Source organism: Pseudophryne corroboree, chromosome 2, assembly GCF_028390025.1.
Source record: "Pseudophryne corroboree isolate aPseCor3 chromosome 2, aPseCor3.hap2, whole genome shotgun sequence".
Taxonomy (NCBI): Eukaryota; Metazoa; Chordata; class Amphibia; order Anura; family Myobatrachidae; genus Pseudophryne; species Pseudophryne corroboree.
Window position 1 is genome coordinate 51,836,318 of NC_086445.1, and position 20,660 is coordinate 51,856,977.

At 48.2% G+C, this 20,660-nt stretch overlaps 1 protein-coding gene across 1 annotated transcript; it reads right to left on the bottom strand.

The window, feature by feature from the left end:
• Positions 1-6,027: 6,027 nt before the first annotated feature.
• Positions 6,028-19,883, bottom strand: NDUFC2 (NADH:ubiquinone oxidoreductase subunit C2). Its single transcript, XM_063951307.1, has 3 exons — positions 19,637-19,883; positions 15,745-15,888; positions 6,028-6,214 (listed from the first exon to the last, which is right to left on the bottom strand). Exons 1-3 carry the CDS (start codon positions 19,773-19,775, stop codon positions 6,165-6,167), a joined length of 333 nt encoding a protein of 110 aa, XP_063807377.1. The 5' UTR covers positions 19,776-19,883; the 3' UTR covers positions 6,028-6,164.
• Positions 19,884-20,660: the final 777 nt, after the last annotated feature.

Below are 20,660 nucleotides of genomic sequence, written 5' to 3' on the forward strand. Positions count from 1 at the left end.
TGACGGACCTGCTGGACACTGTCAGCAGACTCCTACTACTAGTATGAAGAAGATAGAAAAAAAAAACCCACCACAGGTAGGTATACAATTATGGACGAGCACTGACGACACAGAGGTAGCTACAGCCGTGGACTACCGTACTGCGTCTGCTAGTATAGAGATGATAATGATAGAAAAAATATATATATATCACTACTGCAGGTATATATAATATAATGACGGACCTGCTGGACACTGTCAGCAGACTCCTAAACTACTAGTATGAAGAAGATAGAAAAAAAAAAACCACCACAGGTAGGTATACAATTATGGACGAGCACTGACGACACAGAGGTAGCTACAGCCGTGGACTACCGTACTGCGTCTGCTAGTATAGAGATGATAATGATATAAAAAATATATATATATCACTACTGCAGGTATATATAATATAATGACGGACCTGCTGGACACTGTCAGCAGACTCCTAAACTACTAGTATGAAGAAGATAGAAAAAAAAAACCCACCACAGGTAGGTATACAATTATGGACGAGCACTGACGACACAGAGGTAGCTACAGCCGTGGACTACCGTACTGCGTCTGCTAGTATAGAGATGATAATGATATAAAAAATATATATCACTACTGCAGGTATATATAATATAATGACGGACCTGCTGGACACTGTCAGCAGACTCCTAAACTACTAGTATGAAGAAGATAGAAAAAAAAAACCCACCACAGGTAGGTATACAATTATGGACGAGCACTGACGACACAGAGGTAGCCACAGCCGTGGACTACCGTACTGCGTCTGCTAATATAGAGATGATAAAGATGATAGAGATGAACAAAAAAAATATAACACTACTGCAGGTAAATATTTATATAATATAATGAATGACGGACCTGCTGGACACTGTCAGCAGAATGCGTTTATAGAATAAAAAAAAAAACCACCACAGGAGTGTTTAACTTTTTCAGGCAGACAATATACTGGTGGTCACTGGTCAGTCACACTGGCAGCAAAAGTGTGCACTGTACTCCTGCTATAACTGCACCCCAGTCTCCCCAACAATTCAGCTGTGTGAGCAGTGAGCACTCAGCACGGTCAGATATACATAGATGATATTATCATGCAGCACACTGAGGCTGAGCACAGATATGGTATGTGACTGTGTATCGTTTTTTTTTCAGGCAGAGAACGGATTATATTAAATAATAAATAAAACTGGTGGTGGTCACTAGTAACTATCAGCAAAACTCTGCACTCTGAGTACTCCTAATGCTCCCCAAAATTACTAAGTTAGTAGTAAATCAACTCAAGTGTCTCTATCTATTCTAACGGAGAGGACGCCAGCCACGTCCTCTCCCTATCAATCTCAATGCACGTGTGAAAATGGCGGCGACGCGCGGCTCCTTATATAGAATCAGAGTCTCGCGATAGAATCCGAGCCTCGCGAGAATCCGACAGCGGGATGATGACGTTCGGGCGCGCTCGGGTTAACCGAGCAAGGCGGGAAGATCCGAGTCTGCCTCGGACCCGTGTAAAAAGGCTGAAGTTCGGGGGGGTTCGGATTCCGAGGAACCGAACCCGCTCATCTCTAGTTTTAAGGCCCCTGATGACATTTGAGACGCTGGAACAGGCACAAGCTGTGTAGCCGGCTGTCCTATGTCGTCAAACCTTTTGTGTAAGGAGTTGACACTTTCACGCAATTCCTTCCATAAGTCCAACCACACCGGTGTCGACCCCTCAGGGGGTGATAACACATTCACAGGCATTTGCTCCGCCTCCACATCATTTTCCTCCTCATACATGTCGACACAGCAGTACCGACACACAGCAGACACACAGGGAATGCTCTTACAGAGGACAGGACCCCACAAAGCCCTTTGGGGAGACAGAGGGAGAGTATGCCAGCACACACCAGAGCGCTATATATCACAGGGATATCACCTATAAAGTGTGTTTTCCCCTTATAGCTGCATATATACTTATACTGCGCCTAATTTGTGCCCCCCCCCTCTCTTTTTTACCCTTTTCTGTAGTGCAGGACTGCAGGGGAGAGCCAGGGAGCTTCCTTCCAGCGGAGCTGTGAGGGAATAATGGCGCCAGTGTGCTGAGGGAGAAGGCCCCGCCCCTTTTTCGGCTGGCTTTCTCCCGCTATTTTAATGTATCTGGCAGGGGTTAATATACACCTATATAGCCCCTGGGGCTATATATGGTGTTAATTTGCCAGCCAAGGTGTAAAATATTGCTGCTCAGGGCACCCCCCCCCAGCGCCCTTCACCCATCAGTGACCGCAGTGTGTGGTGTGCATGAGGAGCAATGGCGCACAGCTGCAGTGCTGTGCGCTACCTTGGAGAAGACAGAAGTCTTCAGCCGCCGAGTTTCTGGACCTTCTTGCTTCTGGCTCTGTAAGGGGGACGGCGGCGCGGCTCCGGGAACGGACGACGAGATCGGTGCCTGTGTTCGAACCCTCTGGAGCGAATGGTGTCCAGTAGCCTAAGAAGCCCAAGCTACCACCACTTAGGTAGGTTCGCTTCTTCTCCCCTTAGTCCCTCGATGCAGTGAGCCTGTTGCCAGCAGGTCTCACTGAAAATAAAAAAAACCTAAACTATACTTTCTTCTAGAAGCTCAGGAGAGCCCCTAGTGTGCATCCAGCTCAGCCGGGCACAGAAATCTAACTGAGGCTTGGAGGAGGGTCATAGGGGGAGGAACCAGTGCACACCAGGTAGTCCTAAATCTTTCTTAGAGTGCCCAGTCTCCTGCGGAGCCCGTCTATTCCCCATGGTCCTTACGGAGTCCCCAGCATCCACTAGGACGTTAGAGAAATAATTTTCCCTTGAGGTAATGTATTTAACCCCCTCAATTAAGTCACCTGACCATTTTGCAATGGCTCGTGTAATCCACCAACATGCTGTAGTGGGTCTGTGAGCCATTCCAGCAGCTGTGTACAAGGATTTGAGTGTAGTCTCAATCTTATGATCAGCCGTGTCTTTCAGGGAGACTGTACCCGGGACAGGCAATACAATTTTCCGTGACAACCTGGACACAGATGCATCCACTATCGGTGGACTTTCCCATTTTTTCCTATCCTCAGGAGGAAAAGGAAAAGATGAGAGTAACCTTTTAGGGATTTGAAATTTCTTATCAGGATTAACCCATGGTTCTTCAAACAGGGTATTAAATTCCTTTGACACAGGACAAGTGACTCACACTCCTGTCACCTTATTAGGAATTTCTAGCACATCTCTGATAGCTTCTATATGAGCCTCTATTCCCTGTGACAGAGCAGCTTCCCCCCCCTTCTGAATCCACCTCCCCCTCCATGTCTGAACCCCCCAGGGTCAGAGGCAGACTGCTGGGTATGGGCCAGAGTTCGTTTTTGCGGATAAATGGCAAGGGACTGAGAAGCTTGTTTGGTACTGAGTCTCTGTTCATAATATTAATATTGTGTCTCTTTCTCATTGCGGGACTATTTATTAGAGATATTGGAAATCATTCCTTTGATGGAATCCAGCCACGCTGGTTCAGGCCCGCTAGACTGAGATGGTGCACTACACTGAGTACATAGTAGTGAGCTCCCTGGGGAAGAGGAACACTCTGCTGTACATGAAAACACACTCTTTGCCTGACATATTGTAAATGTGACAGCACACTTGCTCCAAATACCTCTGTGTCTTCCTGGAAGGGCTCTTTGCAGGTTAATTGTGCTTTTAACCTTTCCTGGTTAACCTTTAACTAACCTTTCCCATCACCTTCTGTGGTTTGGAAATACCGTTTCAGAGCCTTTCACATTGCACAATGAAACGGGTCTGAACCGTGTAGGACCCTGCTTTTTAACCGTTTTAAAATACCAGTAATCTGTAACCAGTAAATTCAAAGTGGCGCTTTCACACTGCAGCTAGAACCGTTTTGGAAGGCTTAAAAAATGGCAATTTACCGGGTTATAGCTGCGGTGTGAAAGGGGTATAAGTGTGTTTTAATAAAATTTTACTGTCACGGTGTGCGAGTTGTGTTTTTATTTGGGTATTTTTTGTTGTTGTAGGACTACAGGTACCATCGGGCCTGTTATTTCCCCGCATGCTGGTACTTGAGGTTCTCAAAGTACCAGCAAGTGGGGGAGGCTTGCTGGGCCTTGTAGTTCTATAACAAAAAACAATATTCTTTTTTTTAACACTCTTATGGCTATAAGCCTGGCACCCACCGCCCAGGGGTGCTGGGGACAGCCTCGGGCTTCACCCCTGGCCCTTGGGTGCCTGGAGGGGGGGACCCCTTGATTTAAGGGGTCCCCACTCTTCCAGGGAACCCCGCCCAGGGGTGTCTAGTTGGGGGGGTAATGCCATGGCCGCAGGGACCTACATAAATGTGTCCCCTGGCTGTGGCATTATGTCCCTGGCTAGTGGAACCCGGTACTGGTTTTAAAAATACAGGGGACCCCTACATCTTTTGTCCCCCATATTTTTGGAACCTGGACAGGACTAAGAGCCCGATGCTGGTTGTCTAAATACGGGGAACCCCTGTCCAATTTTCCCCCAGCATTTAACCAACCAGGACCAGCTCAAAGAGCCCGAGGCTGGTTATACTTAGGAGGGGGGGACCTCACGCATTTTTTTTTAACCAGTTTAGACCCTTCTCCATTAAGTTAATGGAAGCCCTGGACAACAAAATTGCATTCATGTCCTCCTCCCACTCCCTTCCCAAACACTGATTATTTTTTCTATAAAAATGTACAATATATCACAAGTATGAAGAGCAGGCAGCGGGCATTGGAGGCATCGGACTGAGATGCAAATTAGTGGCGGAGGGCTGGGTCAGTTGATGGTGGGCGAGTTTGTAAGCCATTGGTGGTGGCAGCAGGCATTGGCTCTGTGGCAGTAGGAGTCATCGGCAGGATTTGGCGGACATTATGGCTGTAGAGCCTCACCAGTCACTGACCTCACCGCACGCCACTGGTGCCAGTGGTACCACAACCTCTCAGTACGGTGGTCCTCCAGTGGGGAAGCAGCTCTGACACCATACAGAGGCCGGTGACCATCCCCCCTAACTTCCACAGTGCAGGTATGCTGTTGCCCAAGCAGCATACCGAAAATAATAAAGTTTAAAATAAACTGAACAAAAATCTTCTGGAGCTCCAGAGCGTGCATCCTCTCCGGAGGGCACTTTTTTTCTAAACTGGCTGTAGGAGGGGGCATAGTGGGGAGCAGCCAGCCCACCCAGTTGAAGAAATTCAAAGTACACCGGCTCCTTTGAATCCCATCTATACCCCATTGTACCAAGAACCCAGTATCCCTTATGGATGATAGAGAAAAACATTTTTGGGATTCAATGATCATTATAGAAATATCTCAGCTCTAGTTGCACTACCGCCTACATGGTGGGATGCTCCTGATATGGCTATGGAGAGGAGGAGTCTACAGGTGGGCCAATCGCAGTGGCTGTTTTAGCAGGGCGCCGTGCCCTGCCCGTTTTTTAGAAGGCAAAACCCACTTTGCCGCTTTTGCGGCACCCTGCTAGAACAGCCGCCCGCTTCCTGTCCTCCCAGCGTGTAAAGATACCAGGCGCATGCGCGCGGCATCCATTCACGCATTGGGAGAGAGCTGGAGGAAGCCCAGCACCGACGAAGGTGCTGGGCACGTCCCCAAAAGTGACGTCGCCAGGCAGACGCCCTCTATAGTAGCGTCTGTGGGCCGCACCGCCCACTAAAATGATGCGGGCTTAGCCACGCCCCCTAATTTGCATGGTCGCGCACGCCAATGTGCCCCCGAACTCCGGCGTCCTGCCCCTACCTCATCCTAGGGAGAACACTATCCCTGTGATACTGCGTTCCTATTGGTCCTCACCATGCAAAGCACCAAGGAGGCTGAGAAGAAAAGCTGAACAGAACAGACCCCAGGGGTGAAGTAAAGGGCACCTAGGTAGGGGGATATTGTACCCGACCTCAGAGCCACTAAAACAATCAAAAGGAAGTTACACTGCAAGTGTGCCCAGACCCCTGCTGCACCAATTCCACACTACGTTCCTGCTACAAATACCAACAGTCAAAGGTAATTTATTTATTGTATTTATATGGGTTAAAGAAAATATTTCACACAGGCGTTGAGAACATGCAGCTTCTTCTATGGAGAACAAATATATTCTGGTCGGATCTTGATAAATCAGTATGGGTACCAAAACTTCAGCGGACTGGGTAAAATTTTTCGGTGATTTCTGCGAATGTTCGTTTTTCTACACAAAATCAAAGATAAGTGTTAGAACAAGAGACACAGAGGGAACACAACAGACAGATTGGTCAGAAAGCAAGAGGATTAATCATACATATGAAGGACCCAAGATGTAAACAAAGCAGAGGGACACAGCACAAACATTATAGTGACGGGAAACAGGGCAATAAGCCGCTACAGATTCACCCAAGACAAATAAAACTCACGTCTAAAAGGTCAGCCATAGGGCCACCACATACATATATATTTTACTACTGCTCATCAGTATATAGGGGGTTATTCAGAGTTGATGGCTGTAGTGCCTCACCAGTTGCAAACAACCAATCTTTGTCCGTCTGTGCCACGATCGCATCGCGCACACTTGGACGTTCATAATGCGTAATGTGATTCACAGGCAGCAAACAGTCGGGGACTGCAACAAAGAGTTTTCAGGGCGGCCGGGTGACGTCCCCTGTGTTTCCTGTGACAGGAAACATGGCGCCGGACCGCCTGCACATGCAGCCTGGCTGTGTATTCAGGTGGTCTACCTCTATTCCAAGATTCCTGCAATGCAATTAATTTGCAATGCAGGGCGGCACTGAGCGACCCTCAGCACGCGATTTTATTACTAGCAGTTTTGCTATTTTATCATGATTGAATAACCCCCATAGTACTGTAGGACATACACAGACCTCAGCTCACGTGAGGTTCTATTCAAAGGAACAGTCGGGAAGTGAACGTTGTCTGAAGGTGGCAATGTGTAGCAGAGTATAATGCCGAATCGTATTTATGGATATTAATTACAAATGCGTCCTCACATACAGGATTGTCCATACACCATATGGCGCAAGACGCCCGGCGTGACAGACACTCTGTGGCGAATAGCATACCGTACTCTTTTTTACATTTTGCGTTGTAGTTGCAGCAAAAAGCCGCTCACAGTGCACCAGAGATGCTAGGCTGCGACTTTACCAGGAATTGGTCTTAAAGACGTAAAAAAAATAAATAAGATTTTACTCACCGGTAAATCTATTTCTCGTAGTCCGTAGTGGATGCTGGGAACTCCGAAAGGACCATGGGGAATAGCGGCTCCGCAGGAGACTGGGCACAACTAAAGAAAGCTTTAGGTCACCTGGTGTGCACTGGCTCCTCCCACTATGACCCTCCTCCAAGCCTCAGTTAGGACACTGTGCCCGGACGAGCTGACATAATAAGGAAGGATTTTGAATCCCGGGTAAGACTCATACCAGTCACACCGTATAACTCGTGATACTATACCCAGTTTACAGTATGAAAACAACTGATCCTCTCAACAGATGGCTCAACAATAACCCTTTAGTTAACAATAACTATGTACAAGTATTGCAGACTATCCGCACTTGGGATGGGCGCCCAGCATCCACTACGTACTACGAGAAATAGATTTACCGGTGAGTAAAATCTTATTTTCTCTGACGTCCTAGTGGATGCTGGGAACTCCGAAAGGACCATGGGGATTATACCAAAGCTCCCAAACGGGCGGGCGAGTGCGGATGACTCTGCAGCACCGAATGAGAGAACTCCAGGTCCTCCTCAGCCAGGGTATCAATTTTTTTGAATTTAGCAAACGTGTTTGCCCCTGACCAAGTAGCAGCTCGGCAAGTTGTAAAGCCGAGACCCCTCGGGCAGCCGCCCAAGATGAGCCCACTTTCCTCGTGGAGTGGGCTTTTACTGATTTAGGATGCGGCAGTCCAGCTGCAGAATGCGCCAGCTGAATTGTGCTACAAATCCAGCGAGCAATAGTCTGCTTAGAAGCAGGAGCACCCAGTTTGTTGGGTGCATGCAGGATAAACAGCGAGTCAGTTTTCCTGACTCCAGCCGTCCTGGAAACATAAACTTTCAAGGCCCTGACCACGTCCAGCAACCTGGAATCCTCCAAGTCCCCAGTAGCCACAGGCACCACAACAGGGTGGTTCAAGTGAAAAGCTGATACCACCTTAGGAAGAAACTGGGGACGAGTCCTCAATTCTGCCCTATCCATATGGAAAATCAGATAAGGACTTTTATATGACAAAGCCGCCAATTCTGATACACGCCTGGCCGAAGCCAAGGCCAATAACATGACCACTTTTCACGTGAGATATTTTAGATCCACGGTTTTTAGTGGCTTAAACCAATGTGATTTTAAGAAACTCAACACCACGTTGAGATCCCAAGGTGCCACTGGAGGCACAAACGGGGCTGAATATGCAGCACTCCTTTTACAAATGTCTGAACTTCAGGTAGAGAAGCTAGTACTTTCTGGAAGAAAATCGACAGAGCCGAGATCTGTACCTTAATGGAGCCTAATTTCAGGCCCATAGTCACTCCTGCTTGTAGGAAGTGCAGAAATCGACCCAGTTGAAATTCCTCTGTTGGGGCCTTTTTGGCCTCACACCAAACAACATATTTCCGCCATATGCGGTGATAATGTTTTGCAGTTACATCTTTCCTGGCTTTAATCAGCGTAGGAATGACTTCCTCCGGAATGCCCTTCTCCTTTAGGATCCGGCGTTCAACCGCCATGCCGTCAAACGCAACCGCGGTAAGTCTTGGAACAGACAGGGCCCCTGCTGCAGCAGGTCCTGTCTGAGTGGCAGAGGCCATGGGTCCTCTGATATAATTTCTTGAAGTTCTGGGTACCAAGCCCTTCTTGGTCAATCCGGAACCACGAGTATAGTTCTTACTCCTTTCCTTCTTATTATTCTCCATACCTTTGGTATGAGAGGTAGAAGGGGGAACACATAACCCGACTGGTACACCCACGGTGTCACTAGAGCGTCCACAGCTATTGCCTGAGGGTCTCTTGACCTGGCGCAATATTTCTCTAGTTTTTTTGTTTAAGCGGGACGCTATCATGGCCACCTGTGGTCTTTCCCAACGGTTTACCATCAGTTGAAAGACTTCTGGATGAAGTCCGAACTCTCCCGGGTGGAGGTCGTGCCTGCTGAGGAAATCTGCTTCCCAGTTATCCACTCCCGGAATGAACACTGCTGACAGTGCTAAGACGTGATTTTTCGCCCATAGGAGAATCCTTGTGGCTTCTGTCATCGCCATCCTGCTTCTTGTGCCGCCCTGTTGATTTACATGGGCGACTGCCGTGACGTTGTCTGACTGGAACAGCACCGGCTGGTTTTGAAGCAGAGGCCTTGCCTGACTCAGGGCATTGTAGATGGCCCTAAGTTCCAGAATATTTATGTGTAGGGAAGTCTCCTGACTTGACTAAAGTCCCTGGAAGTTTCTTCCCTGTGTGACTGCCCCCCAGCCTCAACGGCTGGCATCCATGGTCACCAGGACCTAGTCCTGTATGCCGAACCTGCGGCCCTCTTGAAGATGGGCACTCTGCAGCAACCACAGTAGAGATACCCCGGTCCTTGGAGACAGGGTTATCAGTCGATGCATCTGAAGATGCGATCCGGACCACTTGTCCAACGGGTCCCATTAAAAAGTTCCTGCATGGAACCTGCCGAATGGGATTGCTTCGTAAGAAGCTACCATTTGTCCCAGGACTCACGTGCAATGATGCACCGATACCTGGTTTTGCTTCAGGAGGTCTCTGACTAGAGAGATGACAGCTCCTTGGCTTTCTCCTCCGGGAGAAACACTTTTTTCTGGTCTTCCAGAACCATCCCCAGGAACAGCAGACGTGTCGTAGGAACCAGCTGTGACTTTGGAATGTTTAGAATCCAACCGTGCTGTTGTAGCACTTTCCGAGATAGTGCTACCCCGACTAACAACTGCTCCATGGACCTCGCCTTTATAAGGAGATTGTCCAAGTACGGGATAATTAAAACTCCCTTTTTTTTGAAGGAGTATCACCATTTCGGCCATTACCTTGGTAAACACCCTCGGTGCCATGTACAGTCCAAACGGCAGTGTCTGGACTTGGTAATGGCAATCCTGTACCGCAAATCTGAGGTACTCCTGGTGAGGATGGTAAATGGGGACATGCAGGTAAGCATCCTTGATGTCCAGGGATACCATGTAATCCCCCTTCCAGGCTTGCAATAACCGCCCTGAGCGATTCAATCTTGAACTTGAATTTTTTTTTATGTATGTGTTCAAGGATTTTTAATATAAAATGGGTCACACCGAACCATGCGGTTTCGGTACCCCAAACAGTGTGGAATAGTAACCCCGTCCTTGTTGAAGTAGGGGCATCTTGAGTATTACCTGCTGGGAATACAGCTTGTTAATTTGCCTCTAGCACAGCCTCCCTGCCTGAGGGAGTTGTCGGCAAGGCAGATTTGAGGAAACGGCGGGGGGGGGGGAGATATCTCGAAATCCAGCTTGTACTCCTGAAATACTACTTGAATGAAACAGGGATACACCTGTGAGCAAGCCCTCTGATCGCTGAAATGTTTCGAAGCGCCCCCCCACCGTACCTGGCTACACCTGTGGAGCCCCCGCGCCATGCTGTGGACTCAGAGGAAGCGGGAGAAGAATTTTGATTCTGGGAACTTGCTGACTGGTGCAGCTTTTTCCCTCTTCCCTTGTCTCTGTGTATAAAGAAAGCGCCTTTGACCCGCTTGCTTTTCTGAAGCCGAAAGGACTGTACCTGATAATACAGTGCTTTCTTAGTCTGTGAGGAAACCTGAGGTAAAAATATTTCTACCAGCTGTTGCTGTGGATACGAGGTCCCAGAGACCATCCCCAAATAATTCCTCACCCTTATAAGGCAGAATCTCTATGCACCTTTTAAAGTCAGCATCACCTGTCCAGTGACAGGTCTCTAATATCCTCCTGACAGAATGGACATTACATTCATTTTGGATGCCAGCCGGCAAAATATCCTTCTGTGCATCCCTCATATATAAAAGACGACGTCTTTAATATGTTCTCATGTTAGCAAACTAGTATGTTTGACAGGGTCACCGACCACGCTGCAGCAGCACGCTCTGCAGGTTTCAGTCTAGTACCTGAGTATGTAAATACAGACTTCAGGATAGCCTCCTGCTTTTTATCAACAGGTACCTTCAAAGTGGCCGTTCCTAAGACGGCAGTGCCACCTTTTGACAACCGTGTGAGCGCCTTATCCACCCTAGGGGATATCTCCCAGCGTAACTTATCCTCTGGCGGGAAAGGGTACGCCATCAGTAACTTTTTAGAAATTACCAGTTTCTTATCGGGGGAACCCACGCTTTTCACACACTTCAGTGATCGCAAAATACGCGCTATAGCGCGTTTTTACGCGCTACAGGAAGAGACGTACCCGGTTTTAAAAAATGAGCGGGTCCCATAGGACGCGCTGTGTATCACTGCACCAATAGGAGACTCTGTCTACCCATCCAATCACCGCCGCGCCTCCTCATCCAATCGCCGCCGCATCTCTCTATCCGCATGCACCCAGAAGGCCCCGCCCCCTACACCGCGCACACACATCACCCCCCATCACCCGCTGGAGCTTCACGGAGCCCGACAGAGTGAGGACGCTCCCCCCCCCCCCCCCCCGCCGATCACCCGCTGGAGCTTCACGGAGCCGGACAGAGTGAGGACGCCCCCCCCCCCCCCCCCCCCCCGCCGATCACCCGCTGGAGCTTCACGGAGCCGGACAGAGTGAGGACGCCCCCCCCCCCCCCCCCCCCCCGCCGATCACCCGCTGGAGCTTCACGGAGCCGGACAGAGTGAGGACGCCCCCCCGCCGATCACCCGCTGGAGCTTCACGGAGCCGGACAGACAGTGAGGACGGCTCTGCGGCGCGCTACACACTGTGCTGCGGGGATGTTGAACGCCGGTGACCGGGGACTGTGCTTGCTGTGCGGAGGGGTGAGCTGGACTTGCGGTGGCGGCTGGGGGGCTGCTCATATCGGTGGGATGGCGGAGATGGGGGCTGCATGGCGCCTGCAAACAGGTGTTAAACGCAACATTTTTGTGGTATGGAGTGGGGGTGAGGCGAGAGGGTGACAGTGCTGCTGGGCTGTGCAGCATACAGGACCCTTGATACAACCACTGGATTCGAGTCATGCTGCCTGTAATTTATGTGCTGACTGATCAACTTCAGTGACACTCACTGTTCTGGCTGCCTTTGTTGGTTACTGCTGGTTGCTGTTGGTTACTGCTGGTTGCCGCTGGTTACTGTAAAGGCAGCCAGCACAGTGAGTGTCACTGAAGTTGATCAGTCAGCACATAAATTACAGGCAGCATGACTCAAATCCAGTGGTTGTACCAAGTGTCCGAAGTCGTCGTCAGGATGTTGGCATTTAGTATACCGACACCAGCATCCCGATCACAGCAAAGCCGACAAGAGTGACGAGTGCAGAGGGTACCCTAACCTCCCACCCCTAACCCTCCGTTTCCCGCAGCCTAAACCTAACCCACCCCCTTAGTGCCTAACACTTATACCCCCCCCCCCCCCTCTGCAGCCTAACCCTCCCCAACACCATATCCTAACCCCCCCCCTTCCCATCCGCACGCTAAACCAGTGGCGGCAGTGCATACTTCCCTTCAGGATCCTGACTGTCGCTATATCGTTGCCAGGATCCTGATCACCTCTGGATGCCAGCGTTGGTATTGTGGCTGCTGTCAGGATTCCGGCATCGGTATTACGGCTGCTGGGATCCCGACAGCCAGGATCCTGAATGCATACTTCCGATATGATAACAGCCCAGCAGCATTGTCACCCTCCCTCCCCCACAACACTTTTGTAGTGTCTAAATCCAGTCTGGGGCTCTATTATAGCGGCACCATAAAGCCATTACATATAGAAAATTTATTATTTAATAATGTTGTCCTGTTTTTTAATCATATAATTGTTAAGTGCTCTACCTGGCGCAATGTGAATAACGTGCTCTGCCTGGCGCAATGTGAATAACGTGCTCTGCCTGGCGCAATGTGAATAACGTGCTCTGCCTGGCGCAATGTGAATAACGTGCTCTGCCTGGCGCAATGTGAATAACGTGCTCTGCCTGGCGCAATGTGAATAACGTGCTCTGCCTGGCTCAATGTGAATAACGTGCTCTGCCTGGCGCAATGTGAATAACGTGCTCTACCTGGTGCAATACGTATAACGTGCTCTACCTGGCGCAATGTGAATAACGTGCTCTGCCTGGCGCAATGTGAATAACGTGCTCTACCTGGCGCAATACGTATAACGTGCTCTACCTGGTGCAATGTGTGGCGCAATGTGTATAACGTGCTCTACCTGGTGCAATGTGAATAACGTGCTCTCCTTGGCTCAGTGTGTATAGGAGGTTCTACCTGGTGCAATGTGTATAAGCGGTACTACTGTGTGGAATAATGTGAATTGGTACTATTATGTGACCACGCCCCTTCCCCACGAAGCTACACCCCTAAAAAATTTCAGCGCGCCATCGGCGCGCACTGTCGCAGTTTTCAGTCTCAGTGCGGGAGAACCAATTCTCTTTCTGCCACAAGGTCACCAAAATGTCTAATTACATCTAAAGTGCGGGGTGTCCTGTATGCTACACAGCCCAGCAGCATCGTCACCCCATCCTCCCCCTTGCACCCCTTTTGTAGTGTCCAAATCAAGTTTGTGTTTTTATGTTTGAATCATTAATTAGACTAATTAAAACCTTCATTCCGATGGGACCCAGAAAAGGACAAGTAGGACCCCAATTTTTAAAAGTGAGGGGTCCCTGGGACCCACTTTTTTTTGGTCTCAGCGCGATCACTGCACTTCATTCATTCATCTGATGGGGGAACAAAACACTGCCTGCTTTTTCTCCCCAAACATAAAACCCATATTTAGAGGTACTTGGGTTAATGTCAGAAATGTATAACACATTTTTTATTGCCGGGATCAAATCACGGATGTTCCTAGTGGATTGTGTATATGTCTCAACCTTGTCGACACTGGAGTCAGACTCCGTGTCGACATCTGTGTCTGCCATCTGAGGGAGCGGGCGTTTTTGAGCCCCTGATGGCCTTTGAGACGCCTGGGCAGGCCCGGGCTGAGAAGCCGGCTGTCCCACAGCTGTTACGTCATCCAGCCTTTTATGTAAGGAGTTGACACTGTCGGTTAATACCTTCCACCTATCCATCTACTCTGGTGTCGGCCCCACAGGGGGCGACATCACATTTATCGGCATCTGCTCCGTCACCACATAAGACTCCTCATCAAACATGTCGACACAGCCGTACCGACACACCGCACACACACAGGGAATGCTCTGACTGAGGACAGGACCCCACAAAGCCCTTTGGGGAGACAGAGAGAGAGTATGCCAGCACACACCAGAGCGCTATATAATGTGGGGATTAACACTATAACTGAGTGAATTTTCCCCAATAGCTGCTTGTATATACAATATTGCGCCTAAATTTAGTGCCCCCCCTCTCTTTTTAACCCTTTGAGCCTGAAAACTACAGGGGAGAGCCTGGGGAGCTTTCTTCCAGCTGCACTGTGAAGAGAAAATGGCGCCAGTGTGTCTGAGGGAGATAGCTCCGCCCCTTTTTCGCTGACTTTTCTCCCGGTTTTTTATGGATTCTGGCAGGGGTATTTACCACATATATAGCCTCTGGGGCTATATATTGTGGTATTTTTGCCAGCCAAGGTGTTTTTATTGCTGCTCAGGGCGCCCCCCCCAAGCGCCCTGCACCCTCAGTGACCGGAGTGTGAAGTGTGTATGAGGAGCAATGGCACACAGCTGCAGTGCTGTGCGCTACCTTGGTGAAGACTGATGTCTTCTGCCGCCGATTTTCCGGACCTCTTCTTGCTTCTGGCTCTGTAAGGGGGACGGCGGCGCGGCTCCGGGACCGAACACCAAGGACGGGCCTGCGGTCGATCCCTCTGGAGCTAATGGTGTCCAGTAGCCTAAGAAGCCCAAGCTGGCTGCAAGCAGGCAGGTTTGCTTCTTCTCCCCTTAGTCCCTCGCTGCAGAGAGCCTGTTGCCAGCAGGTCTCACTGAAAATAAAAACCTAATTCTATACTTTCTTTCTAGAAGCTCAGGAGAGCCCCTAGTGTGCATCCAACCTCGGCCGGGCACAAAATCTAACTGAGGCTTGGAGGAGGGTCATAGTGGGAGGAGCCAGTGCACACCAGGTGACCTAAAGCTTTCTTTAGTTGTGCCCAGTCTCCTGCGGAGCCGCTATTCCCCATGGTCCTTTCGGAGTTCCCAGCATCCACTAGGACGTCAGAGAAAAAAAAAAAAAACACGCAGCTGAAGCAAAACTGAACTCAGCATGATAATAAGCCACAGCTGCTGCATCATAGCACTTCTTAGACAGATTCAGTCGCACACAGATGTACAAATATCACATCAAATTGACCAGTGTAATGTTGTTTTGTTGCTGCCAGTTTTAATTATACGATTAAGATGCACAATTTTGAGCCAGAACGATGCTCTATGCGGCCAAGTTCATGCTGAGGGGGGAAATTTGCCGCGACCTGACTAACAGTGTCTGAGGACACGTATAAAAGTGAAGACATTCCAAATAAGAGGCCCCCCAACACATCACGGTGTTCCAGCACTAATATCCACATACTGATCTGTAACTAGCGGAACAGCTGGTGCCATGTGCCTCTCCCCCTTCAGCACCCCATATTAATGCCACCGGCCACCGATACAAACAACGTACCTTGCTGGGGAAACAGCTCCGGGTGTAGCCTCATGTACTCAAACAGTTCCCGATCTCGCTTTGCGTATTTGTAGTTCTCATACTTCACCATGTGGTATCCAAGGAACACGCCGATAGTCGTGTACAGCAATTGCCGATGCACACCTAGTGGGGAGGAGGGGTACAGCCGTCAGCAGAGACATATCTCCCCCTTTATCACTGGGATTTACAAATACACCTTAGGAGTCTATTTACTAAGCCTTGGATGGAGATAAAAGAAGACGGAGATAAAGTACCAGCCAATCAGCTCCTGTAATTTTTCAAACCCAGCCTGTGACATGGCCGTTAGGAGCTGATTGGCTGGTAATTTATCTCCATCGAAGGCTTAGTAAATAGACCCCTTATTTGTAGTTTTTTGTAAAGATAAATGTTCTAATATTAGGAAAGATATAATAGTGGAAGAATATAATGAGTAGGAATATAAGGTGGAGGAAGAAGAGGAACACAATGAAGAGGAGGCTATAATAATAATAGTAGTACTAGTAGTAGGAGTAGGAGAGATATACAGTGGGGATTGAAAGTTTGGGCACCCCAGGCAAAAATTCATTTTAATGTGCAAAAAGAAGCCAAGGAAAGATGGAAAAATCTCCAAAAGGCATCAAATTACAGATTAGACATTCTTATAACATGTCAAAAAAAGTTTGATTTTATTTCCATCATTTACACTTTCAAAAGCACAGAAAACAAAAAATGGCATATGCAAAAGTTTGGGCACCCTGCAGAGTTAATACCTTGTACTTCCCCCTTTGGCAAGTATCACAGCTTGTAAAGCTTTTTGTAGCCAGCCAAGAGTCTTTCAATTCTTGTTTGAGGTATCTTCGCCCATTCTTCCTTACAAAAGTCTTCCAGTTCTTTGAGATTCCTGGGCTGTCTGTGACGCACTGCTCTTTTAAGGTCTATCCATAGATTTTCAATTATGTTGAGGTCAGGAGATTGTGAAGGCCATGGCAAAACCTTCAGTTTACGCCTCTTGATGTAATCCACCGTGGATTTTGAGGTGTGTTTAGGATCATTATCCATTTGTAGAAGCCAGCCTCTCTTTAACTTCAGCTTTTTCACAGATGGCATCAAGTTAGCGTCCAGAATTTGCGGGAATCTTATTGAATCCATTTTTCCTTCTACTCGTGAAATGTTCCCTGTGCCACTGGCTGCAATACAACCGCAAAGCATGATTGATCCACCCCCATGCTTAACAGTTGGACAGAGGTTCATTCATTAAATTCTGTGCCCTTCCTTCTCCAAACGTACCTTTGCTCATTCCGGCCAAAAAGTTCTATTTTAACCTCATCGGTCCACAGAACTTTATTCCAAAATGCATCAGGCTTGTCTATATGTTCATTTGCAAACTTCAAACGCTGATTTTTGTGGTGAGGACGTAGAAAAGGTTTTCTTCTGATGACTCTTCCATGAAGACCATATTTGTACAAGTCTCTCTTTATAGTGGAATAGTGCGCCACAACTCCAGTGTCTGCCAGATCTTCCTGGAGGGATCGTGCAGTCAAACGTGGATTTTGATTTGCTTTTCTCACAATCCTGTGAGCTGTTCTGTCTGATATTTTTCTTGATCTTCCAGATCTTGCTTTAACTTCCACTGTTCCTGATGACTGCCATTTCTTAATTACATTCCGAACAGAGGATATGGGCATCTGATAACGCTTTGCTATCTTCTTATAGCCTTCTCCTGCTTTGTAAGCGTCAACTATTCTCAGTTTCAGTGTTCTACACAACTGCTTAGAGGAACCCATGGTGCTGATTGTTGGAGCAAGGTCAGATGAGTCTGGGCTTTTAAAACCTTTGAGATTGACATCACCTTGTCTTTCCAGACGATGATTGAGAACAATCCATGACACTGCCAGGTCTCAGCTGTCCAAAGGGGGCAGTACAAGGTATTAACTCTGCAGGGTGCCCAAACTTTTGCAGATGCCATTTTTTGTTTTCTGTTATTTTGATAGTGTAAATGATGGAAATAATAGCAAACTTTTTTTGACATGTTATAAGAATGTCTAATCTGTAATTTGATGCTTTTTGGAGATTTTTCCATCTTTCCTTGGCTTCTTTATGCACATTAAAATGAATTTTTGCCTGGGGTGCCCAAACTTTCAAACCCCACTGTATACTAATAGTGTGGGAATATAATAGCAATAGGAGATATAAAAGTGGGGGATTATAGTAATGATAATAGACTGTATAATCTTGGGGAGAGGGGGTATTAGTATTCACTCTAGAGTAATCAGTGGGTAGGGTGTAGTCGGGGGAAACCGGGCACTTAGCACCCGAAAAAGGGGGGGGGGGGGGGGACGCGGCCCTGTCTGTCACACTTGGGGCGTGATCAGCATTTACAGAGATGCTGGCCTACCCCCACCAAGCTCTCTTTAACTGTGAATAGATGCCCTGTGCAGTGATGATAGGGAAAAGGGGGGAGTGTCTCTATCACCAGATTTTTAACCAGCCTGGACGACCAATAAAATTATGGGAGGGGGAGAGGGTGGGGGGATACGATGATGTGGGGAGTACAATCACTTTTAGAGTTTTCACGCTTACCAGCCCAGATTACTAATATTATAATGGGGGGTGGGGCGGGGAGGGGGGAATAATGATTGGGAGGTGTCCCACTCAGCAGCCTGGACAGGCAGGCAGGTAGTGGTGAGATATAATACTGATGCAGAACTGGAGGGGGGTATAATAAATGATGGGGAGGGGGTCATTCTCCCGAGCCCGGGCCACTCAGTAGCGTATGATTGCGTTGTGGATGATGGGGGCTGTAATAATGATTGGGGGAGAGGGGGTACCTCTCACCAGCTTTGACCGAGTAGCAGTTGGTGGCATAGTACACGATTAGGGGTGGGGGGGCGGGTGTTTAAAAATGTTTTACAAAAAAATGAACGGCGAGGGGATACAATAATGATGGGGGATATAGGGATATAATAATGATTGGGGAGGTGTGGGAATATAATAATGATTGGGGAGGTGTGGGGATATACTAATGATGGCGGGTATAATAGTAATTGGGGAGCGGGATATAATGATGATTGGTGAAGTGGAGGGATATAATAACGGTGGAGTTTATAGTAGTAATTGGGGGGTATAATAATGATTGGGGAGGGGTGAGATATAATAATGATTGGGGAGCGGGATATAATAATGATGGGGTTTATAATAGTAATTGGGGGAGGGGGGACATAACAGTAATTAGGAGAGGGGGTATAATGATAGAGTGGGGAGGGGGATACAATAATGATTGGGGAAGGGGGTATAAGAATGATTGAGGGAGGGGGGATATTCAAATGATTGGGGGAGAGGGCCTATAATAATGACTGAGGATAGAGGGGTATAATAATGATTGGGGAGTTGGGGGGGATATAATAATGATGGGGTATAATAGTAATTGGGAAGGGGGGTATAATAGTAATTGAGGGAAGGAAATAGAGAAATGATTGGGAAGGGGGGTATAAAAGTAATTGGGGGAATATAATAATTGGGGGAGGGGGGATATAATAATGCTTGGAGGAGGGTGTATAATGATGATTGGGAAGGGGGGTATAATAATGACTAGCGGGGGATATAATGTCATTGACATTTCATTGTTGTTTTGTTAATGACAATAAAGTATATTGCACTGTAATGATTGGGAAGGGGCATATAATAGCAATTGGGGGAATATAATAATCGGGGGCAGGGGGAATACAATAATGATTGTGAAGGGGGGTATAATAATGATTAGCGGGGGATATAATGATTGGGAAGGGGGGTATAATAATTATTGGGTAGATCAGGTATAATAATGATTGGGAAGGGAGGTATAATAGTAATTGGGGAGGTATAATAGTAATTGGGGGGAGGGGGTCACTCTCACCAGCCTTCATCACCGGGAAGCGGTTGATGGCGTTGTGGATAATGGCGCTCAGGTAGCCCAGGAAACCCACATACACCGTGCCCCGGTTGACCAGATTGGGGGGCGGCAGCCCCCGAGCCTCGTCCGGCATCAGCCCCATAGCTGCGGCACACAGTTCCCAAGGACACCGGGGGACGCTAATCCACAGCGCACTGGTGTTCCGGATATCCCCGTCCCCTGGAAACGTTTCTCCCGCAGGAAGGTTCCGCCTCCTGTGACCGCTCGCTGCTCATTAATTATATTATCTGGCAGTGACAGACATTCCCCGCTCACAGCCTGGTCACTGCAGCATCCGGCCAGGGCATTACCTCATATGTACTATAGGGTTATTACAGGGGGGAGATCTGCTGTTCATGCTCCTACTATTCTCTTCATGTACCAAGCAGGGTAGCGTCTAGTTTACCTTCGTGGAGAGGACTGTTCAACCGTACCAGCAGCTCCAGGGCAGCCGGATTACCAGGTCTAGCAGAGTTCTGTGTCTCTCAGCCTGCTGTTGCTGCTTCTATCCTTCTCATGTACCAGCAGCTCCAGGGCAGCCAGATTACCAGGTGTAGCAGAGCTCTGTGTCTCTCAGCCTGCTGTTGCTGCTTCTATCCTCCTCATGTACCAGCAGCTCCAGGGCAGCCTGATTACCAGGTGTAGCAGAGCTCTGTGTCTCTCAGCCTGCTGTTGCTGCTTCTATCCTCCTCATGTACCAGCAACTCCAGGGAAGCTGGATTGCCAGGTGTAGCAGAGCTCTGCGTTTCTCATGAAAATACAAAGAGAAGGCAATCTTTGCCAGTATAAGCACCACGATGTAACACAAACATATATAAAGTATTCGTTCCTCTTGACTGTAGATTTCTGTTCTTCTGTTTCTTTATTATCCACTGATTCAATTGTGATGATTCGAGCTCAGCAGTTATGTACAAACAGAAAACAGGTGGAGATACAATGTGTAGTATTGTCTCATACAATTCTCCTTCTGATTTAAACAGTCCTTATC

Bases quoted from the DNA above. Each gene is read 5' to 3' on its own strand.
- NDUFC2 (XM_063951307.1), bottom strand. From the start codon at position 19,775: ATGGGGCTGATGCCGGACGAGGCTCGGGGGCTGCCGCCCCCCAATCTG. The intron at 15,889-19,636 runs GTGAGAGTGACC...CCTCCCCACTAG, and splicing joins CTTCCCGGTGATGAAGGCTG to GTGTGCATCGGCAATTGCTG. The intron at 6,215-15,744 runs GTACGTTGTTTG...GATTTTGTGTAG, and splicing joins GGAGCTGTTTCCCCAGCAAG to AAAAACGAACATTCGCAGAA.